General features: G+C 48.4%; 4 protein-coding genes and 1 non-coding gene across 10 annotated transcripts in view; 4 read left to right on the forward strand and 1 right to left on the reverse strand.

The window, feature by feature from the left end:
- Positions 1–1,517: 1,517 nt before the first annotated feature.
- Positions 1,518–6,019, forward strand: gars1 (glycyl-tRNA synthetase 1). Its single transcript, XM_017406426.3, has 17 exons — positions 1,518–1,823; positions 2,175–2,276; positions 2,388–2,490; positions 2,596–2,737; positions 3,012–3,100; positions 3,178–3,254; positions 3,346–3,491; positions 3,575–3,724; positions 3,829–3,991; positions 4,067–4,231; positions 4,304–4,411; positions 4,495–4,640; positions 4,724–4,809; positions 4,888–4,997; positions 5,068–5,161; positions 5,239–5,429; positions 5,608–6,019. The coding sequence occupies exons 1-17, from the start codon at positions 1,560–1,562 to the stop codon at positions 5,731–5,733; spliced, it is 2,262 nt and encodes a 753-aa protein (XP_017261915.1). The 5' UTR covers positions 1,518–1,559; the 3' UTR covers positions 5,734–6,019.
- Positions 2,795–2,935, forward strand: LOC112450219. The gene has a single exon (XR_003038762.1). It is a non-coding gene; the product is annotated as a small nucleolar RNA SNORA84 (small nucleolar RNA).
- A 1,677-nt stretch (positions 6,020–7,696) lies between the features above and the next one.
- hhatlb (hedgehog acyltransferase like, b) lies at positions 7,697–12,161 on the forward strand. 6 transcript variants are annotated; one of them, XM_017406429.3, is made up of 13 exons: positions 7,697–7,796; positions 8,059–8,186; positions 9,591–9,823; positions 9,918–9,979; positions 10,046–10,159; positions 10,234–10,428; positions 10,504–10,713; positions 10,782–10,953; positions 11,031–11,175; positions 11,251–11,286; positions 11,363–11,564; positions 11,639–11,780; positions 11,857–12,161. In XM_017406429.3, the coding sequence occupies exons 1-13, from the start codon at positions 7,782–7,784 to the stop codon at positions 12,018–12,020; spliced, it is 1,818 nt and encodes a 605-aa protein (XP_017261918.1). In that variant the 5' UTR covers positions 7,697–7,781; the 3' UTR covers positions 12,021–12,161. The 6 variants fall into 6 exon arrangements, with proteins under 6 accessions (XP_017261918.1, XP_017261919.1, XP_037829191.1 ...); XM_017406430.3 differs by having other exon boundaries at positions 9,594–9,823; XM_037973263.1 differs by lacking the exon at positions 7,697–7,796 and having other exon boundaries at positions 7,803–8,186; positions 9,594–9,823.
- Positions 12,162–12,308: 147 nt separating this feature from the next.
- On the forward strand, positions 12,309–16,782 carry klhl40b (kelch-like family member 40b). The gene is made up of 6 exons (XM_017406428.3): positions 12,309–14,064; positions 14,965–15,125; positions 15,222–15,329; positions 15,445–15,630; positions 15,714–15,863; positions 15,947–16,782. The coding sequence occupies exons 1-6, from the start codon at positions 12,928–12,930 to the stop codon at positions 16,056–16,058; spliced, it is 1,854 nt and encodes a 617-aa protein (XP_017261917.1). The 5' UTR covers positions 12,309–12,927; the 3' UTR covers positions 16,059–16,782.
- Positions 16,783–18,522: 1,740 nt separating this feature from the next.
- The window catches only part of zbtb47b (zinc finger and BTB domain containing 47b), a 19,423-nt gene continuing 15,472 nt past the window's right edge, over positions 18,523–22,473 (reverse strand). Inside the window, 1 exon segment of the mRNA XM_025003847.2 lies at positions 18,523–22,473. This exon segment is cut by the window's right edge and continues 49 nt beyond it. Coding sequence (XP_024859615.2) covers positions 22,337–22,473 — 137 coding nt within the window. The 3' untranslated portion in view covers positions 18,523–22,336.

Here is a 22,473-nt window from a genome sequence, read left to right on the forward strand (position 1 = left end):
TATTTGTTGATATCACAGCTGAGATTGGTGACCCAACGGGATTTATTTAAGGCTTATTGATGGTTAGCGAGTTTCAAACCCATTTATTTGAGTATTTTCCCCTTTAGTTACCCAACCGATTGCATCTCTAATCTCCTTTTAGGAGCTTTAATATCAGCAAAACCAAAGATGGCCCCCAGAGCCGTCTAAGTGTCGTCACCACATCGGCTCAAGAGACGCGTCGACTTGCTTTGGGGCCTTCTAGTGGCTGAAGCTGCACATTCAGGGTCGAGAAAGGGACGACATTGGAGTAAATGTCTGACCAAACACAGCATGAGCGATGAAAGTTGTCCCTTCCGGCGGCTTCCCTCACACCAACGCATCAGATAGTGTGAAGTATTCCAAAAGAAATGAAAGAAATTGAACTGATATTAGGTCCGAGCTTACGTCGGTGGAGCTTAGAGCCAACGAGGTGGCATATTTGTGGAAAACGTGGACTTCTGTGCAGCTGTCGAACGTCTGCGTGCTTCAGTCGGACCACATGATTGTCTCTTTTCAGGCTGAAATATTGGCCTGATTTAAGCAAGAAGAACGTCTGCCGTTCACTTCTGGTGACACCTTGTGGAAAGGATCAGCAACCATTTGGGCAGATTACATAACGGAGGCTGGATATACCAAAACTGAACATGGGATGGATGTTATTTGGAATGTGTGCCCTTCTCCCACGAGGACAGAACCAGGAGAAATGATCCATTATCGGCCAAATATCAGGGAACCCCCCCCCNTTGCTTTTTTAAAAGACGAGCACTGTTACTCATTTTCACTGTCAGTGGTTGTAATGTTATGTTGACTGGGGTTTTTCTGACAGGAACAAACTGAGATCGTGAGGCCAAATCCTCTCCAAAAAAAAAAAAAAAAAGAAAACAGGACAACGAGACGGAACTGAAACAGGTTTTAATGGAGTTTAAAAAGAGGAAACCAAGATTATTAACAAATTATTCTCGTAGTTTGGTCATCAAGTCCCATTCCATCAACATAAGAACTTTTTTTTCCCCCTTTAAACCTGAAAGAACAAAGGCACAGACCTAATTCTATTTATAATTTACCTACTTCTGAGAACATTAGTCACATAAAGTCAAAGCTACTAAAGATTTTTAATGTTACTTTTAATTTTTTGAAATGTTAATTTGCAGGTCTTGTGTTGACACTTAAGTCTGTTATGTTTTGTGAAGATTTAAGTCCTAAAAACCTTCATCTTTTAAGCCATAACTATGTTTTATGCTGCCTCAAAATGAATTTGAAGATGCAAAATCATAATTTTAAGATAACGTTTTGTTATTATGAGATATTAAAATGAGCTTTCGTACATCCTATTATTATGCTGTGTAGTGGTGTATTTTAAAAATAATAATTTTTCTATAAACGTGTTTTTAATTTATTTTTTTTTGATGAATCGGTTCGCCCGAAGTGAATGAGTGGTGTGTGGCGAAAGTGCCGACCTGGAGCGGCGGGCTGCGTTTACCCGCCGCGCCGGAGGATTTCATCATTCTCTCCGGAGCTCGCGTCACGCCCGGCGGTCCATGCTTCTCCGCGGCGCAGCGTCGGCACTGCTGAGGACCACCGCTGACATTTCCTCCTCCCTCCGGGCGTCCACGGTCCGCTTCGTTCGGCAGCCGCTTCGCCAGCCGCCCGGAAACCGGCCCTCCTTCTCCACGTCGGCGCGCTTCTGTCGGAGCGGGAAGAAGAGAAGCAGCAAGTGGCTTCAGCTCGCGGAGAATTGCCCCACCATGGACGGCAACATTGAGGAGATTCTCGCCCCTTTGAGGCTTGCAGTCAAAGAGCAGGTAACGCTGACTCTTCTCTATTTATTTTAATTAACATAAATTAAATAAAGCATCTTTATTGGTTAGGGGGGAAAAGCCCAGTTTGTGTAATATTCAGTCTGAAATGCGGCTAAGCTAACCGGCTAGCTGTCATTGAATGAGAGCGGCGCTGCAGAGGCTAGCTGTTAGCATAGCTGTTAGCCGACAGTAGCTTTTTGCCACGTTTCAGGGAGCTGCTCCTGCTGCTGCAGACTGGGCTCAGGAGGGGTGGGGTTTATTAGGAAGGAGGCCACCATCACTTTGTTTTGTCAACACGCCCAGGCTAGAGACTTGTTTTGTCCCACCCCCCCTCCCACCCCTCTCTGGTTTCAGGGGGACCTGGTGCGTCAGATGAAGCAGGAAGGAGCCCCTGACGTGGACGTAACCAAAGCCGTGGCTGAGCTGAAAGCCAGGAAGAAAGCTCTGGAGAGCAAGGCAAGTCATTCCTGTGCAGAGGTTATTATTTATACAGAGCGGTGTAAATGGGAGAAACACGCATCGAAAGAATCAGGTTTGCAGACGTTAAAGTTGATGTCAAACTTGCAGGAGCTGGCGTTACAACCCAAAGATGACATCGTCGACAGAACCAAGATGGAGGACACCCTCAAGAGGCGATTCTTCTACGACCAGGCTTTCGCCATCTACGGAGGTAATGGTCGAAACGACGCGCTCCGTTGGCGTTTTTGTTTTTTGTTTTTCGCCCCGAAACATAACCCTTCTGGCCACGCCGTTACCGTTCAGTAATGCTCCCCAGGTGTGAGCGGCCTGTACGACTTCGGCCCCGTGGGCTGCGCGCTGAAGAACAACATCCTGCAGGCGTGGAGGCAGCACTTCATCCAGGAGGAGCAGATCCTGGAGATCGACTGCACCATGCTCACCCCCGAGCCCGTCCTCAAGTAGGTTCCCGATTAAACCCGTCTGATTGCTCCGACCCGTTGAGGGGGGCGGAAATCGCCTGGTGGTTCCTCGAGCCAGCTCCAAAATGCTGAGCTGTGGGGGTTTTTCGTTAGCAGGCGCACATTGATTCCTGCGGTTTAATGCGTGGGGCGCTCCCGCCACCAGCGGCGCCCCACAGCCCGGCCGCAGATACACGCCGTCAAAACTTAAAACCGATTCGTTTCCTCGCCGAGGCTGACTCTGCTCGTCTGTTATGTTCTCGGGCTCGCCCAGGACTTCGGGCCACGTGGAAAAGTTTGCGGACTACATGGTGAAGGACGTGAAGAACGGCGAATGCTTCAGGGCCGACCACCTCCTCAAAGGTAGAGGTCAAGCCGCCGTTTCGACCGTAAATCCGTTAAACGTTCCTTATTATTTATCTGTCGTCTTCCTGCTGCAGCTCACCTCCAGAAGCTGATGTCTGATAAGAAGTGCTCAGCGGAGAAGAAGACGGAGATGGAGAACGTCATCACTCAGGTCAGCCATTAAAGGTGTCTCTTCACTGATCAAACTGTTTGACGGGACTCTGTTTAACGTTTCATTTATTATTTTTTTTTTCTTGTTTCAGTTGGACAACTACACCCAGCAGGAGCTGACCGACCTCTTCGTCAAATACAACGTCAAGTCGCCCACCACGGGAAACGAGCTCACGCCTCCCATCTCCTTCAACCTGATGTTCCAGACGTCCATCGGGCCCGGAGGGAACATGCCGGGGTAACGGCCGGAGCGAAGCATGCGGAGCGGCCGCGCCACGCCTTCAGATTCCTCACTGACTTTTATTTCTTTTCAATCTGCAGCTATCTGAGGCCTGAAACCGCTCAGGGAATCTTCCTTAATTTTAAGCGCCTCCTGGAGTTCAACCAGGGCAAACTTCCCTTCGCCGCCGCTCAGATAGGAAACTCCTTCAGGAACGAGATCTCTCCTCGATCCGGACTCATCCGGGTGAGGTGAGGACGTCCTGGTTTTTTTTTTTTTTGTTTCGTTTTTTTAACAAAACGATCTCGTCGGAGGTCAGAAACGTAAGAATAACACCAACGTTTTGTCCGCGCAGGGAGTTCACCATGGCTGAGATCGAGCACTTCGTGGACCCGAACGAGAAGGACCATCCGAAGTTCTGCAACGTCGCCGACCTGCAGATCATGCTGTACTCCTCCGCGGCTCAGACCAGCGGCCAATCAGCGGAGATGATGAGGCTGGGCGACGCCGTGGAGCAGGTGAGCAGATGGGATCGGGCAGAACGCTGCGCTTCATTTAAAACAGGAACTAAAAGTTTCCGTTGTTGCGCTCAGGGAGTGATCAATAACTCCGTCCTGGGGTACTTCATCGGGAGGATCCACCTCTACCTGACGAAAGTGGGCGTCGCCAAAGACAAACTGCGCTTCCGGCAGCACATGGACAACGAGATGGCTCACTACGCCTGCGACTGCTGGGACGCCGAGGCCAAAACCTCCTACGTACGTTTCCTTCGGGCTCCGCCGGGTTGTTTGCGCCACCGCCGCTCAGAATAACGCAGGTTTCTGCCACAGGGCTGGATCGAGATCGTGGGCTGCGCCGACCGCTCCTGCTACGACCTGAAATGCCACGCGCGGGCCACGAAGGTCCCCCTGGTCGCCGAGAAGCCCCTCAAAGAACCGATATCCTTACGCCGCGACAGGAGGGGGGGGCATGAAGGTGTTTGGGTTTTAATCAGCCATGTTTGTCCTTAACTCCTTCCCACAAAACCGTAAACGTCGTCCAGTTTGAGCCGAACAAAGGAGCCATCGGGAAGGCTTACAAGAAGGACGCCAAGCTAGCCATGGAGTATCTCGCCGTGTGCGACGAATGCTTCATTACGGAGCAGGAGGCGCTGCTTAACGAGACAGGGTGAGTACCGGGAGGATACACACACACCCGTTCTCCTTCCGTAACCAGACGGGGGCGGCTCACGTTACGTTCCCGCCCTCCAGAGAGTTCACCATCGAGACGGAAGGGAAGGCGTTCAAGCTGACAAAGGACATGGTGGCCGTGAAGCGGTTCCAGAAGACTCTGCACGGTGAGGCCCCGCCCCCTCGCCTCCTGTCCTGGTGGTTTCAGGGTGACTATCTCTAACCGGTGTTTGTGTCGCGCGCAGTGGAGGAAGTGGTTCCCAACGTCATCGAGCCGTCCTTCGGCATCGGCAGGATCATGTACACCATCTTCGAGCACACATTCCACGTCAGAGAAGGAGACGAACAACGGACGGTGAGTTCTTAATCGTTTTTATATCTTCGCCTTATTTGGGTGTTGATGTCTGTTTGTTTTTTTCTGACAGTATTTTAGCTTCCCGGCCACCGTAGCGCCCTACAAATGTTCGGTCCTGCCTCTGAGCCAAAACCAGGAGTTCATGCCCTTCGTGAAGGAGTTGTGTGAGTGTCCTCGCCGAGTCGCGTCTCCGTCCCCGACCGCCGCGCCCCCTCACCCCCTTTCTGTTTCTCTCCCTCAGCCGAGGCGATGACCAAAAACGGCGTGTCCCACAAGGTGGACGACTCCTCGGGCTCCATCGGGAGGCGCTACGCCAGGACGGACGAGGTCGGTGTGGCGTTCGGCATCACCATCGACTTCGACACCGCCAACAAGACGCCCCACACGGCCACCCTGAGGGACCGCGACTCCATGAGGCAAATCAGGGCCGAGGTACGGCGCCGCGGTTTCCCCTTCCTGTAGCCGTTTTACTCGCAACAAAACAAAACAAGTCGTCTCTCAGTCGGAAACCTCGAAATGACAGACCTCTGAGCAGAGGGAAGCTTGAACACGAGGTTTATGGCGCCCCCTGCTGTTCCTGCATCGTGTAAACGCTCTTCTCCTTCCTCAGGTCAGCGAGCTGCCCGGGATCGTTCGGGATCTGGCCAACGGCGCTCTAACCTGGGCCGAGGTGGAGAGCAAGTACCCCATCTTCGAGGGGCAGGAAACCGGCAAAAAGGACGCGAACGAAGAGTGAACGCGCCCCCGAAAACGCAGATCTGACGCAAACACGCCACCGGGTGGGGAAGAACCTCTCCAGCTGCGCCGCGCCGAGTCCTCCACGCCAATCACTAAAACGCTGCGTATTTATCAACCGCGGAGAAGCTCGCAGAGGACTTCTTTCACGTGCAGCGCTGCATCCATGTGACCCATTTGTTTCTAAAAAAAACGGTTCTCGGTGGAGCTGCCGCTGGTCCACTGTTCCAGTTTTCAGGCCGATTGAATATTTAAGTTCCAATAAAAGTACTGGACACCGACGAGCACCTGCTGTGTTTTCATCCACTAACCTGCCGTCGTTGACACAAGATGGACGCCCGAGCCGAGCGAAGGGGGGAGCAAATCAGAGCAGTTAAATGATGCGTTTTTATTTTGAGGCAACAAAAGGGTTAATTTTCAGCTTGTTCTGGTCGTGTTCAACTCCTAGAAACAATAAACTCGTCAGTCTGTAATGCTCGGTCTCATGACACAAACCATGATCAAAATAGTATTTTATCACTTTGATACGTAAGTAGTAATCTCATTACTGAATTTATTCCAAAACGAGCGAACGCCGAGACTGCGGGTCCTTAGTCTGCGTTCCCAGTTTCCTCGTTGAAAGAACAATGATGCAACAAGCCCGAGTCAGACTGCAAGGCCCCACCACTCGCCTCCCCCACCGCTCCACCCTCTGATGTCAGGATGGAGCAGGTCTGTCGCCTGAAAACACGTCTGGTCAGAACGGGAGCAGATCCTGTGTTTGGCAGCCATCTTTATTTCCTGCTGCCTCTAAAGAGACCATCTGAGGAGTGACTTTAGTGTGTGAGAAGAGCTTCAACAGTTTAGATTTGGAATAAATAACTCTTAGATTCAAGTCTCTGAACACACACACATATATATACATACACTATAGAAGTTCTTAATCCATAGGGTTTACTTGGATGTTGGCCCACCTTTTGCAGCTATAACAGCTTCAACTCTTCTAGGAAGGCTTTCTACAGCTTTAGGAGTGTGATATTTTCTTCCAGAAGCTCATCTGTGAGGTCAGACACTGGTGTTAGACAGAAGGCCTGTCTCACAGTCTCTGATCTAATTCGTCCTAAAAGGTGTTTTATCGGGTGGAGGTCAAGGCTCTATGCAGGCCAGTCAAGTTCTTCCACACCAAACTCCCTCCTCTGTGTCTTTACGGACCTTGCTTTGTGCACTTGCATGCAGTCATGTTGGAACAGGAAGAGGCCATCGCCAAACTGTTTCCACAAAGTTAGGAGCATGATTTAATGTCTCGGTGTGCTGAAGCAATAAGAGTTCCTTTCACTGGAACAAAGCTGCAGAAAGTAGCTCCTGAAAAACAACAACACACCATAATCCCCCCTCCATCAAACTTTACATTTGGCCCAATGTAGTCACACAAGTAACGTTCTCCTGGCAATCTGCAAACCCAGACTGGTCCATCAGACTGCCAGACAAGACAGCATGATTCGTCCCTCCAGAGAACTCGTCTCCACTGCTCTAGAGTCCAGTGGTGGCGTTCTTTACATAACTGCATCCAACGATTTGCATTGGACTTGGTGATGGAAGGCTTGGATGCAGCTGCTCAGCCATGGAAACCCATTCCATGAAGCTCTCTACGCTCTGTTCTTGAGCTAATCTGAAGGCCACATGAAGTTTAGAAGTCTGTAGCTAATGACTCTGCAGAACGTTGGTGACCTCTGTGCTCTATGAGCCCCAGCATCTGCTGAGCCTGCTCTGTGATTTTTACATGGCTGAAATGCTGTCATGCCCAGTCACTTCCACTTTGTTTTAATCCCACTAACAGCTGACTGGAATATTTAGTAGGGAGAACATTTTGTGCACAGGTGGCATCCTGTGACAGTACCATGCTGGGACCGTGATAGAAGCTCCTGAGAGCGTCCGGAAACGTTCCCTCCCTCACTGCCAAACCTGAACGGCCGATCTCAGAGATCGGATCGGGAGTCGCGAGGGGAGTCCAACCTGTTTTCATTCCGAGGGAGCGTAGGCGTTCCCGAGCCTGTTCCCATAACCCGACGGATGTTACATAACCAGGTGAGAGCTTCAGTTCACCTGGACCAGTCTTTTTCACTTAGGATCGGGATATTATGGGTTTGAAACTTCGCTTCATTCCTGAATCCGATGAAAGGAATTACTCAACACGCCTTAAAGGCTGTTGGAGTGATTCCGCCCCCCTTCCTGCTGTATAAATACATCCTGTCACCTTTAACTGGGGGGCAGCTCAGAGACATCCCCACCCCCCCTTCAGCCTGAGGACACAAGCTTCCCGTCCCTTCGGGGTTTTCCTCTTCTACAGGACCCCGAGAAGGACGTCTCCGGGCTCTCCGGCGCCGCGTTCAAGGTCAGGATTTCAACTGGTGGAAACCGGGCGGCCTTCCGACAGCAGGCGTCTCCACGAGACGACGACGTGAGGACAAGAGAAAGGTTCTTTACTTGGATTTGTTGTTAAAAACAATAAAATCCGATGGTGTTATTCTGCACCACAAAGCCTGTTCTGCTTGTTGAGTTGCGTTCCCAGGCTGCGATGGTGCGTTTAGTTGTTCGGTTAAAAATAGGAAGCAGCTGCTTTTTGTTGATGCCCGTCTGACCTCCACTGTTCTCCATGGTTGCTACAAACACCAACACGATGGGACTTTTTATTCTTTTTATTAAAGGACGCATCGTTTTAAATCTGGGTTACGGTTTTTAAATGATAGCAGAAGCAGATTAATTTAAATTTTCTCCTGTTTTGTTGTTGTTACAGCTCGTTCACAAAGGCTGCGAGTCACAACGAGACGTCTAAAGTTAGATGCAGGAATTCTGGAGCAAAACTACCAACAAAATCTACAAAAAATTTGCGTTCGAGAGCGGAGGCAGAAAGGACTGCGTCTGAAAATTATCGTCGTGAAGCCTTTACAGCCGGTTTGTTTCAACAAACAAACAGAAAATTAAAAAAAAGAAGTTAATTAGTTAGTTTGTAGGTTAAGTTTTTAAAAATATACTGTAAAATAATGAATAAAGAATGTCTCTAAAAGCTCAAAAGCTTCACACACAGCATTTTAATGAGGTTAGCTTGTTGCTAACTTAGGTACTTTTGAGCTTTTCTTTGAATTTATTTTATTTTTGGGGTCTTTGTGACCTATTCTAAAGAAAAAAAGGCTTTAACAACCCTATAAACTCCAAAAGAAAAGAACTAAAAGCTAAGCTAACTTCAGTCCACAGATATTTTGAAGGGAAAATGCTAGCTTAAGTTCGCTAACGCTTTGCTAGCTAAACATTAGCTAGCCTAAGGCTAAAGCTAGCTTCGAGTTAGCATTCATCCTTGAAGTATTTGCACAACCAAACTCAGAAACTGGAAAGGGAATAATTAAAATCACATTAATTACAACATTTATTTATTTCTGAGCGTATTTTGGGATAGTTTAGCTCGTTTATCCGGTCCTGCTGTCAGTAAAGACCTAATTGATGGTAAACTCAACCCAGGTGTGAGCTTCAGGTGCTTCAGAACTGGTACGATCCACTTAGGGGTGCATGAGATCGTAAAACAAGAATTTTTCCACCCCTTACTACAAGAAATATACTGCAAAGTGTACTTTTATGGGTAAGAATGACTTTATCATTGTTTAACACAGTCAGCTTGTTGGTTTTTTACCTTCTGGGGGCAAAAAACATCAACTTGATTGGATCAAACACCCCCGCTTCTTTCCTGTAACTTGAACCATGAGTTCACACACGGCTGGCCGAGTTGAATAATTCGGATTTCTATTTTAAGTTCCTTTAAAACGCCGTGGAAGACACGGAGCAGATGCTGTTCATTGTGGAGCTGAGCTTTTATTTTTAAACCGGCAGCAGCTGGTTCTGGATCGCAGGTCGGCCGACGGCCAGGGCGTCCTTTGTTTGCCTGTTGGGTCGCATCAGGAGTCGGCCCGGTCTTCAGCCGTTCCAGATAACAGCGTTCAGCCGATCCTTCATCGGCATGGGGGTCAAAGCCGCTCTTCCCAAGTTTGAGCTCTGCTTCTACGGCGCTGTGTTGGGTCTGGCCGTGTTCTGGGCCGCCGGCTGGGTCTTTGACGCGTCGGCTTGTGAGTATGAGGAATCACACGCGACCTTGAACTCTCGCTGAGTGGAGATGAAACACTTTCTTTTCGAACCTGCGAGTGCGTCTTCTGTTTTCAGCCAGCATCAACAGGAAGGCGTTCAGGACCAGCGTGAAGCCGGGGTACTTCGGAAGGAAAATGGTATGTGCCGCTGATGATGGGGTACGTCAAACAAACCGCCTCTTATTTGCGCCGTTTCGCCCGCAGGATACGGCGGACTTCGAGTGGGTGATGTGGTTCTCCACCTTCAGGGCGCACATCCTGTTCGCGCTCTCTGGGCACGTCCTGTTCGCCAAGCTCTGCTCCATGCTCGCTCCGCAGGTGCGCCCACAGCCGATGTTGGGGTCTTATAATAAAAGCCCCCCCGCGTGGTGTCATCTGTTTCCGTCTCACAGCACAGGTCCTCGGTCCACATGGCGTACGGCGTCCTGGCGGTGTGGACCAGCATGGGCTGGACCTATGTGGCCCTCGTGCTGTCCCACTGCGTCCTGCTCTACAGCGTTTCGTTGGCGAAGGTCCGCTGGCTCTGCTTCGCCACGGGCCTCTGCACCCTCGCCACGTTCAAGTGCGAGCCCTTCGTTTCCTGGCAGGTAAGACGCCCTCCCGCCCCTCTCTGACGCCCCCCTGCTCCTCCCTGACGCCCTCGACGTCTCCTCCCCACCCAGGCGGGGCTTGTGGAGGGCGACTTCGAGCTGCGCCACGTTCTCTTCTACGGAGGCTGCGGGTTCACCGTCCTGCGCTGCACGAGCTTCGCTTTGGAGAACTGTGAGCGAAAGGACGGCCACTACAACGTCCTCGAGCTCCTCCGGTACAACTTCTACCTCCCGTTCTTCTACTTCGGGCCCCTCATGACTTTCGACAAGTTTCACGTCCAGGTATGTGGCCGTGCCGCCGTAAGCTCGAATGACTTTTCATCGCCGTGACGCGTTTGCCACCCCTACAGGCCAACAGGTCCGACCTGAGCAGGAAAGAGAGGGAGATGTGGAACCTCCGCCTGGAGGGCCTGATCCACCTGGGAGCCGTTGTGGTCGTGGACGTCGTTTTCCACTTCCTGTACATCCGCACCATCCCCGCGGACCTGAAGCTGCTGAAGCGCCTGTCTGACTGGGCTCTGGGTACGTCTCGCCTCCGAGCACCTTCTGGCGGCGCATCCAGGGCTCGCCGAAAGCTGTGAGTTGGCATCTCGTTGCAGTGGGCGTGGCGTACTTCAACCTTGTCTACGACTGGCTGAAGGCGGCCGTCATGTTTGGAGTCGTCAACACGGTGGCCAGGCTGGACCACCTGGACCCCCCCAGGGCGCCGAAATGCATCACCGCGCTTTACATCTTCGCCGAAACGTGAGTCGGGTTCGCCGATGCCGGCGTCGCCGTTTGGTTCCGTGACTCTCTCATCTTGAAACTCTCTCTCCGAAGGCATTTCGACAGGGGAATTAACGACTGGCTGCTGAAGTGAGTAGACGCGTCACACGGACGCCCCGCTCGGTGTGCCGGACGCGGAGGTTCTGACGCGTTCTGTGCGCCTCAGGTACGTCTACGATCGCCTGGGGGGGAAGCACGACGACGTGGCGGCGGAGCTGCTGGCGACGCTCTGCACCTACGGCGTGGCCGTCCTCTGGCTGGGGCCCTGCCAGGCGGTGCTGCTCTGGGCGCTCCTCAACTGTTTGGGGCTCAACCTGGAAATGTGGACCGCCAAACTCTCGTCCACGGAGCCGTTCGTCTCCTCCGAGGTTCGTTATCGCAGGTTTTTCTTTTTTGCGTTGGCGTTTAGTTTTTTGTTTTTGTTTTAACGTCTCGTTTCCAGACGGAGCTGTCAGAGGCAGCGTCCCGCCGCGTCCGAGCCGTCTTCAACACGCTGAACTTCTGCTGCATCGCGCTGTTCAACTCAGTGGCGCTGAACGGCGTGGACTTCGCCAAGCTGCTTGCCAAACGCCTCCTCCTGAAAGGTGACGTCCAGTTTGACCTTCCCGGTCTCCGCGGCCTCACGTGACCGCCGTCTCCACCCCCTCCTTTCCTTTCCAGGCTTCCCTGTGACCACCGTCAGCGTTCTGTTCGTGACCTACTGCCTGGTTCAAGTCATCAAGGAGCGAGAGAGGAGGCGGGCCCTCGCTGACGACCCCGACCATCAGAACTCCGCCGCCGCCGCACAGCCGGAGGCAGAAACCGACAAACAAAAAGCGGAGTAGATATTTAACCGACTGGTTGCAGCCGAATCAGAATTTTACTCTCCACTGTGAATAAACGTCGACTGACCTGGAAGCAGCTGAAACGGTTGAAACGTTTGATCTGAATCCGACGCAAGGAAATAAAAGAGTTGTTCAAATCCTCATGTTTGTAACTCCGGTGGGTTTTACTGAACTTCATCTTTCAGGTGGTTCAAATAAATCAAGGAAGCCAGATTTTCACGACTAATAAAACCCGACGAGCCGCTTGACCTGATAAAACTGAAAGGACTGCGAGGGGAAAAGTCGTAAATATCTGATGGGATGGATCCATCGGTGTGAAACATCGCTGTCGGCTCCTTCCCTTCAGAGTTCAACTGTAAAAACTGAGCGTAAAACTCTTTATTTCCTTTCGGACTGGGAGGAAAAACGAGCAGAATGTTCGCTGTAAAAGTGAGACTCAGTGGAGCTCCGTAGGAAGGTTATAAATAAATAAATATCGTACCTCGTTTTTGGATAAATGGTTTAAATCTGAGCAGACAGAAAGGTAAGGGACTGAGCTTTTTTTTTTTTTTTTTTTTTTTACAGAAAAAAGAACCAAATCTGACTTTAAATGTTCAGTTTTTGAAATGAAACGTAGAAACCAAAGAGTGTCGAAACGGCGACGGATGAACGAGGAACAAAAGCCTTCCTGAGCCGCCGGGACGTGTTGGATTTCAGCGTTCCAGAATGAAGCCCATAGCTGTCCGCCGAGCCGCTGCTCCAAAAATAACCGTCAAGCCGGAGCCGAGGTTGAAGGCTCGGGACAGCTGGGGAAGAGGGCCGTCCCCGGATTCAGCCTTTAAAAATCCACTTTTCCAGGCTAGACAAGTCCTCCGCTCCTGATCTGCGGCCTTGGGAAGACTCTCTTTTTCCGAAATAAAAAAAAAAAATGGCGCTGCCCATAAACCCCATGGACGAGCCCAGGATGTACCAGCAGACTCTGCTCCAGGACGGCCTGTACGACCTGCTGGAGAATGACAAGCTGGTGGACTGCGTGCTGAAGATCCGGAACAAGGAGTTCCCCTGCCACCGCCTGGTGCTGTGCGCCTGCAGCGCCTACTTCCGCGCCATCTTCCTGTCCGACCTGGAGGAGAGCAAAAAGAGGGAGGTCGTGCTGGAGGACGTGGAGCCCGGCGTCATGGGCCTCATCCTGAAGTACCTGTACACGTCGGTCATCAACGTGACGGAGCAGAACGTGCAGGACATCTTCGCCGTCGCCAACGTGCTCCAGATTCCGTCCATTTTCACCGTCTGCGTGTCGTTCCTGCAGAAGCGCCTGAGCCTCAGCAACTGCCTGGCCGTCTTCCGGCTCGGCCTGATGCTGGACTGCCCCAGGCTGGCCGTGTCCGCCCGCAACTACGCCTGCGAGCGCTTCGGGCTCGTCTCCCGCGACGAGGACTTCCTCCAGCTGCTGCCCGGCGAGCTGGCGGCCGTCCTGACGAGCGACAGCCTGAACGTGGAGTCGGAGGAGGTCGTGTTCGAGGCCCTGATGAGCTGGGTGTCCCGGGACGCCGAGGCCAGGCTGAAGGAGCTGCCCGGCCTGCTCGACTGCGTGCGCCTGCTCCTTGTCACCGACGAGTACCTGCGGGAGAAAGTGGAGAAGCACGAGCTGATCTCGTCCTGTCCGGAGCTCCGGGCCAAACTCCAGCTGGTCAGGGATGCCCGCGCCGGCAAAGTGCCCGAGGTCCAAAAAGGCAAAGACAAGAAGGACGGGAGCGGCGCGGACAAGGACGGAGACGACGAAGACAAAGAAGGGGAGGAGGAGGAGCAGAGCCTTTTGCCGGCCATCCTCAACGACAACCTGCGATTTGGGATGTTCGCCAGAAACCTGATCCTGATGGTGAACGACGCCGGCGCCGTGGCCTACGACCCGTCGGGGAACGACTGCTTCGCGGCGACGCTCTCCACGCAGGTCCCCAAGAACCACTGCAGCCTGGTGACCCGGGAGAACCAGATCTTTGTGGTGGGGGGACTGTTTGTTGACGAAGAGAACAAGGAGGACCCGCTCTGCTCCTACTTCCTGCAGGTATGAAGAGAGAAAACGATGACGATGTATTTTGTATCATAGCGTATCAGACTGTAGGATTGTTTTATCAGATCCCATTTTCATATTGAACTGTACACCAGCGGTCCCCGACCTTTTCAGCTCCAAGGACCGGTTCATTATCAGACAGGATTTTCACGAACCGGCCTTTAAAGGTGCGGTGGATAAATACAACAAAATAAAATGATACAACCGGCATGAAAACGGGGGTATTTTTTAACATAATAAACGTAAATCCAGCGTGTCCTCGCAGCTGTTAGCTACGTTATCAACATGAATAACAGCCTCTCCTCCCCCTGATGTTCTCTGTGTTTAAACACGCCCTTCAAAATAAAAGACCACAAAGAATCCAACTCACTCTCTGAATCAGTGGAACTCTGAGCCTGTTTCTCAGTAACCAGACGGCCCCATCTAGGGCTTCCAGAGACGTTTGATTTTTACTCATTTTGCTGCTTGTGGGTTTGTTTTTAGCGGTAACGGATCACGTGACCTAGATAAGCGTTTTGACACGCATCAAGAGGGAGTCAGAGATGGATGGAGTGGATAGAATCTGGTCAGTTTTTCAAAATAAATGTCGATCAGACTCCGAAAATTAAAAAAAGAAACGGAAATAGAGTAAGTTAATTATTCTTTCTGTGCGGCCCGGTACCAAATGACCCACGGACCGGTACCGGTCCACGGCCCGGGGATTGGGGACCTCTGCTGTATACTATCATATATTGTATATTGAATATTATTATATATCATATCGTATTGTTTTGTAAATAATACCCAAAATGTTTAAAAATTTTAAAATGTCTTCCGGTTTGAGCATTTAAGTCTAAAGTGCACATTTGGTAAAGCAACCAACGTGGCATCTCTGTGTGCGTCCCGTGACCGCAGTACGATCCGGTCAGCGGCGACTGGCTCGGCATGCCCCCCCTGCCGTCCCCCCGGTTCCTGTTCGGCCTGGCTGAAGCCGAGAACTCCATCTTCGTGCTGGGAGGGAAGGAGCTGAAGGAGCAGGAGCGAACGCTGGATTCAGTTTTGGTTTACGACAGACAGTGAGGCCCGGACGCTTGAAACCATTTTTTGGTACAATCGATGGAATCCCTCAGGATGGAACTCTTTTATTTGTTCCTGTGTTTTGTCATTCAAAGGTCCTTCAAATGGGGGGAGTCCGAGGCAATTCCTTACCCGGTGTACGGACATGCAGCTTTGTCCCACAACGACGTGGTGTACGTGATCGGAGGAAAGGGCGACGACAAGTGAGCAAACCCCTCAATCATTAGGATGTAAACATTCGTTAAGCTCTATCTGGCAACACATCAAGGTGAGATTAGGAACATTATTAAAAGTTTTTGTTTCGTGGTTATTGATCAGGAGCTGTCTGAAGAAGGTGTGTGCTTACGACGCCAAGCGGTTCGAATGGAAGGAGCTGGCTCCCATGAAGACGGCCCGCTCGCTGTTTGGAGCTGCTCTCCACGCCGGCAAGATCTACGTCGCAGCCGGCGTGACAGACGACGGCCTGACAGACTCCGTGGAGGTGTACGACGTGGCGGCTAACAAGTGGGTCTGAAGCGAACGCGCCTTCCGTCCGCGAGGCGAAGCCGCGTCTTAAGGCTCTCGCGTTTGAATTTCCCCACTTCCAGGTGGTCCGACTCCGAGCCGTTCCCTCAGGAGCGCAGCTCCTTGAGCCTCGTCTCGCTGGCCGGCGCCCTCTTCGCCGTGGGGGGTTTCGCCATGATGCCTCTGGAGGACAGCGACGAGATCCTTCCCAAAGAGATGAACGACATTTGGAGGTATCTTTCCGGCCGGTCGTGCTTCACTTGATTTCAGCCAGAAAGCGTTTGGACATATCTGTTTGTAATTTTTACGTCCTCAGGTACAACGAGACGGAGAGGAAGTGGATGGGGGTCCTCAGGGAGATTCAGTACGCGTCTGGAGCCACGGTTTTAGGGGTCCGGCTGAACACTCTGCGCCTCACCAAGATGTGAAAACCACTTCTTCTCCCCGTTTGTCCACGGATATTTGAATTAGCGGTGGCGTGCTCGACCAGGTCCTGATTCCAAGGGTTTAAACAACCTTCTTTTACAAGTTCTTGAAAAATAAATCCTCTAAAAGTCTTTGGACGGGAGGTAAAATAACACCAAGAACAGAAGCTAAATTAGCTTGGTCAGTGCTGGTTTTGTAGTTTTTTTCATTTCCACACAGTGTTGAAATGTTTCTAATTAGCATTGTGACTTTATATTGCAGACATTCTTTTTGTTATTGTCCTTTAGTACTTTTTTATATGAATGTGTTTCTGCAATTAACAGACTGAGACAGTAAAACTTCACATTTTTGCACTGAACTGAATAAAAATGGAAAAGCCTGCATTTCCCAGCAGATGGCAGCAAAGTCAAAGTCATGATTAACACACAATGGAACAAGTTAAAAAAAAAGCACACATTTTGAATAATATGTGTATATTGTTTAATATTGAAATGATCTCTTTATGTTCTACTGTGTTACAGACAGTTAACACTGGTCAATAATACAATAAAAGACGAAAATACAACCTAATGTTATTAGCACCCCTAGACACTACTGTCCTTGCTTTTAGTCATTAATACAGCTGAATGTAACGCTACAGTTGGGCTTTGTAGAGCAGGAATAACCAATACATACTGTGGAGTTTATATTATAGACAGGAGAATCAGCAAATAACAATATACATCAGGATTTTTACCCAGTGCTGCAGTTCGAACGGGTTATGAGAGACGTATTGATGAGGGTTCGTGGAATCCACTATGGCACCGTGACTTGGTTTACTCATGTCATTCCTTTTCTTCGAAAAAGGGATAAGATAAAAGAAAAAAAAATCCTATTTTTGAAGCAGCATTTTAAGGTTTCACATGTGAAAAGATCAACATTTATTTGTCTGGTTTGAATAAATGTATGGAGCTCCAAGATAACAAAATAAACAAATAGGTGCAGTGTAATTAGCGAACTACAGTTAGTAACAGTCAGCTAGCTCCAGTTAGTTACCGTTAGCTAGCTACAGTTAGCTACATAGTAAGCTAACTACAGTTAGTTACAGTTAACTAGCTACAGTCAGCTCACTACAGTTAGTTACCGTTAGCTATCTACAGCTAGCTACATAGTCAGCTAACTACAGTTAGTTACCGTTAGCTATCTACAGTTAGCTACATACAGTCAGTTAACTACAGTTAGTAAGAGTTAGCTAGCTACAGTCAGCCAACTACAGTTAGCTAGCTAGAGTCAGCTAGCTCCAGTTAGTTACCGTTAGCTATCTACAGTTAGCTACATACAGTCAGCTAACTACAGTTAGTTACAGTTAACTAGCTACAGTCAACTAGCTACAGTTAGTAACAGTTAGCTAGTTACAGCCAGCTAACTCCAGTTTGTAACAGTTAGCTAGTTACAGTCAGCTAGTTACAGTTAGCTAGCTATAGTCAGCTAGCTACAGTGCTAATGGAGTCAGTTTCCTCAAATTACATCTTATGAATGATGTTGCTAATCACTTATTTGTTGACTGCAGACTAATGTTAATCATCACAGAATTAATGATAATAATTCTAGGTACTTTTAGCCAACAAGCTAAAGTTTAAATTTAGCATAAAATGCTGCTCAATTTCAATTGCAGGTAATTTGATATAAATGTAAAACTAAAGATTAAACTAAGGCCCTGCTTACATTTACTCCATTTGTTTTTAAACAAAGAAAATATTTGTTTACAAACAAGTGTCTACATAAACAACAAAACCGTTGAACCACCCAGGCCACGCCAGCAGGTGCAGAATATGTCAACATTAACGTCAAAATATACTAAAGAAAAACATTCTGTGTATGGCTAAATCTTCTCCTAAAACTATTTTAACCTTGTTCTGTCTCAGAAATCGTTTCCTTCTTCCATTCAGCTCGATAACATCGTTACTCACTTTGCGAAACATAGAACATTTCAGTTGTTTTACTTGTAGTTTTATCCATTTAGCTTTTCAACCAACTGACTTAGCTTTTTTTAATGTAAACTGACAATAAATATAACTTTCTATTATCTAATTTAAACTGACATACTGTATGTTCAGTACCCCCCCCCCCCCAAAAAAAAAAAAAAAAAAAAAAAAAAAAAGATAAACTATAAAAGAGGTTGGAACTGTGGGATAAAAACAACTACTAACTTCCTAATTCCTCTTCTTCTTTAATTTCATTCTGATTGACTAATTTCTGGTGCTCCATAGTTTTAATCAAACGCACATTTCCACAGAAAGCATGAAAAGAAACACGGAGATGCCGGTAGTTGAGGGTGAAGGCCACAACATGTTGCTTTTCCGGACACCACGTTTAGCGGCTAAACCCGAAACAACAAAGGACGACCCCAAAGGTTGGTTTTAGTTTTGGTGGGCAGTCTTTAAACGCAACGGGGGAGACAAAGAAATGAACCACGAGGTCTAAACATCAGTCTCACGATGTACATTTAATCCTCATGACAAAGACAAAACAGAGGTTAGATAATACAACTTTGTCATCTGTTTAATCCGAGGAAGTCACTGCACAGAACCACCTAACACAAGCCTTTGGCTGCTAGCTTTAGGAAAGAATAATTTGGCGAAAAAGTATGAAACAAAAACACGACAAGACTCCAAAATTTCCCTTCTCAGTTACTAGAAACTCAGCTTTACCGCCATTGAACTTGAAAAGGTTAATTTCCTTATTATACTCCTGGTGGAACTCCTAAGATCTATTTTTGCTTTAGTTGTTCGAAGAACGCATTTTTGTTCAAAAATGCATTAAGACCATTTCGTGCGACTGAACAACCGTACACGCAAACATCCTGTCAGCTAATCTGCTTGGGAGAAGAAAAAAAAAAAACAAGAAAACTTTTTAAACCCTGTTTGGAAAATAAAGTGCTCTTATAATGAAAATAAACTCCCGTCGTTTAAAGTGGCAAATAACCAGTTCTACTGACCGAACAGAAACCAAACCAACGACAACGTCCGCCAACAAAACAGGGTTGTTTTTTTTTCAATAAAACTTGAAAAAGGACAGAGGATTTCCCTTCGTTACTTAATAATGCAAACAGCTCGTGTCACCAAACGTGGCTTAGTGTGGCAAACCGAATTCAAAGTGCGTAAATCAGTAGAGTTTGCCACGATCTCTCCTTTACAATCAGCTGCGATCGCTAAAAAAAAAACAAAAAAAAACTCCCCAATCCCTTCATTTATAAGGCAAATACACAAACCACAGTTTTGTAGTAATGTCTCTTAAAATAATGCTACACTTCTGCAACCGCTAACAGTCAAACGCCACCAACTGACGCTCAAATTTTAGATGACCTAGCTTCTTTTAGGTGATGTAATTTTATTTTTGCTCTCGTTTGCCTGTTTCGCTTTGGGATTAAGCTCCTGCTTGAATTCAAACCACAGGACCTGTCGTCGATTTGAGCTCGTTTTAGCCGACAGAAGCTCACGCACGACTTCCGTACCGCTATTCCACTATTGAACACTGTTTGAAGAGGCCCTTACAGTTTACCGATTTAAAAAAAAAAAAAAAAAAACAGATCTGGGGTCAGACTTTAAAAGGTGCTCAAGTTAGCCTTGAAGTTAAAATTGCAAACAGCCCATTACATTTACAAAAGGAACTTTCCGGGAAGCATGTGGGGACTTTTCGTGGAAACGGAAAAAAGAAAAAGAAGCGCGACTGAGCGGTATGTACAGGCTGGGTTACCGTAGACTACGGTTCAGAGAGATTAAGTGAACGGGAGCGCATGGATAGTGCACAGAGGCTCGGAATGAACCCGGGGGTCTTATTTGCGTTCGTGCCGCGAGGTAAAGATCTCTGAGCCTAACTCAGCAGGTGCAGCCTAACGGACATCTTTAACCCTCCCGTGGCCTCCGGTTCAAAATGACCCGAAGTTACAAGGGCTTCAGGAGGGTTAAAGTGTTCAAGAACTGAATATTTCCAGTCAGTTGCGAGTGGGAAAAGAATTGAAGCCAACTGACTCGTTCCGGAAATTGGGAACCGACGCCTCCAAATATCCGATAGATGCTGCCGTGGCTCAGCTCCACTCCGCTCTTCTTGCCGATGGCAGCTACCATCTCAGGCGCGGCTTTGTCGCGGGCGCCTCAAAACCGCCTCCAACCCTTCCTGCATGCTTTGGATGTGTTCTTGCTCTAAAATGGAATTCTTACTGACGTTCTTCCGGAGAAGTAATTAAACCGTTTGAATCGCGTGTGTTGGAGCAAGAAAACAACTAAAACTTCCAGGACCTGGAGTTTGACCCTCCTGCTCTAAAGAGACCTTGTCCAAGTGCGTCATATTTTCATATTGACGGTCCACTTCAGCAGAGGGAACCATAAAGGCGGGTACGATGTGGGCGAAGGTGGCCAACTAAATAATGTGCGCGGCCGAGAATGTAGTTTGGCCAAAAACGGGTCATAAATTTCGAGGCGTCGACTAGTGTCTAGCAGTCACGAGCTGTGACAAATGTTTAAATTTAGCATCCTCAGAAGCGTTTCTGACTCTCTTTATAGAGATGTGAGCCGTCATATCGAAGGGGATCATTTGAGGGGATTCTGGCGTCCCTCTTGGATACAGTCTTGGCCCTTTACAGGTGAGTTACTTCAGGGAGACACCGGGGCAGACTACGCTGAACAGATCTGTCCCTCGGCTGGTTGGTTTAAGTAACTAGGTAATCGGTGAACGTGGAGCTTTTAGGATGCTAGCAAGTGGAGGGTTTGCAACTTGAACAAAGCTGATTTAGTAATTTCCGGTTGTTTTACGACCACAAAATCTCGGATTTCATAAAAGACCATTTGAGCGGCACCAAATGTCTCCGACAGACCACGGCAAGAAGGCAAATAAGTGTATTTCCAGACATTTCGAACTATCACTTCAGAAGAATGTTACATTTTCTTTTTACAGCGTCAAACTGTAAGTCGTTAACTTTAATTAGCTGCTACAAACCACTGTTTTCTCTCACACACACACACACACAGCATTTACTGGTGATTTAACAGTAAGATCTCCCGTCAGCAGAGGGTCCGATAAGCCAAAACCAACCGGTGACACTTTATAATAAGACATCTCCTATAAGAGGTTTATAAATTGTTAATAACTCTTAATAAACCATTAATAAGCAGCTAAAGTACGTCAGATAAAAAGGGCAGGAGTGACCAATTTCTTGCCTACATTTATCTGCAGTCTTCGGGCTCACCGTTAACTAAGATTACTCTGCCGTCTTCATTTACTTTTAAAGTTTCAACATCGGATGTCAGTCAGGAAGACGACTACAACACGTCGAGTGACGATCAGAAAACACGAATAAGTAAACTTTTAGTTTTATGTGGATAAATCTTGCCAAAAACTGAGCTTAGATCAATGTAATGAAAGTTTATTTTAGTTGTTTCGTTATAATCCAAAAAGGAAGTATTTATAAATCATTTCTGAAGGTGGTACCCCATAGTAAGTGTCGGTGCCTACAGGATTTGGTCTTTGGACTCTAACAGATAATGTTTATTTAAAAAAATAAGATGCATGTAACATAAAGAAAAACATTAAAATTCAGTATTTAGTGCAACTATCCTCTGGGTTTGAGTACATTAGGTTTTAGACCTACTAAAAGCCTATTATTAGCCAGAATCAATAAATGTTTTCATTTCCTGACCTGGGGACGATCAGGTGAGCGTTCGCTGACCGGATGGTTCTTAGTTCCAGTTTCAACGTTCATTCGAATCCCCGCGTGCCGCGAACGCCTCTTTAAAAACGGACAGAGTAACACACGGTCACAGTTATATCAAAACGGTTAGGAGTACACTTTAAATATCCGCGGAGGGTTAAATATAAGGTGCAGGGTTGAATATAAATGCTGCGTCAGGTTCTTCAACTTGAACAGGTTCGGTTATTGGCCACAAACGTGTCGAAAATCAAAAACCAGCTGTTTGGTTATTGCTGCGTCGAGCTGCCCCGCTACGTTTCGGCAGTAGACGTCAAAATCAAAGTTTATTCGCGGCCCCCACCGTTTCTGCACGAGCGACACTTCGGGGACGCTACAATCTACTCTGTGTGCAAAAAAACTCTGGATTGATGTTGGGACTCGTCGGGAAATGGCAACTAAAACCCAGGACAGAACCGGTCCTGCTGGACTCTGAGGTGGTCTATTGTAAAAAACTAAAGGTTTTTTTGTTTTCAGTCCTTCCCTCCGTCCTCGTGTCGCCGAGGTCAGCCGAACGAAAACAAAAGTAACAAAGTGCTTCGATGCTACAGAGATCTGTTAGTTGTCGGAGTTCATCCTACCAGCAGAGAACAGCGGCGGAGGTGGGGGTAAATGGGAGGCGGGAGGCAGCGCCCCCATGGAGCGCAGAAGGGGGAGGGACAGGTGGTTGGCGTGGAGGAGCTGGGGGGCGGCAG

Source organism: Kryptolebias marmoratus, linkage group LG21, assembly GCF_001649575.2.
Source record: "Kryptolebias marmoratus isolate JLee-2015 linkage group LG21, ASM164957v2, whole genome shotgun sequence".
Taxonomy (NCBI): domain Eukaryota; kingdom Metazoa; phylum Chordata; class Actinopteri; order Cyprinodontiformes; family Rivulidae; genus Kryptolebias; species Kryptolebias marmoratus.

Excerpts from the sequence above, each read along its gene's own strand:
- gars1 (XM_017406426.3), top strand. The coding sequence starts at position 1,560 with ATGCTTCTCCGCGGCGCAGCGTCGGCACTGCTGAGGACCACCGCTGAC. Across the intron at positions 3,992-4,066 it reads TGGGCGACGCCGTGGAGCAG|GGAGTGATCAATAACTCCGT; the intron begins GTGAGCAGATGG and ends TGTTGCGCTCAG. Across the intron at positions 5,430-5,607 it reads TGAGGCAAATCAGGGCCGAG|GTCAGCGAGCTGCCCGGGAT; the intron begins GTACGGCGCCGC and ends CTCCTTCCTCAG.
- hhatlb (XM_017406429.3), top strand. Across the intron at positions 11,176-11,250 it reads CTTTACATCTTCGCCGAAAC|GCATTTCGACAGGGGAATTA; the intron begins GTGAGTCGGGTT and ends CTCTCTCCGAAG. Across the intron at positions 11,781-11,856 it reads CAAACGCCTCCTCCTGAAAG|GCTTCCCTGTGACCACCGTC; the intron begins GTGACGTCCAGT and ends TTTCCTTTCCAG.
- klhl40b (XM_017406428.3), top strand. The coding sequence starts at position 12,928 with ATGGCGCTGCCCATAAACCCCATGGACGAGCCCAGGATGTACCAGCAG. Across the intron at positions 14,065-14,964 it reads TCTGCTCCTACTTCCTGCAG|TACGATCCGGTCAGCGGCGA; the intron begins GTATGAAGAGAG and ends CCGTGACCGCAG. Across the intron at positions 15,126-15,221 it reads GTTTTGGTTTACGACAGACA|GTCCTTCAAATGGGGGGAGT; the intron begins GTGAGGCCCGGA and ends TGTCATTCAAAG.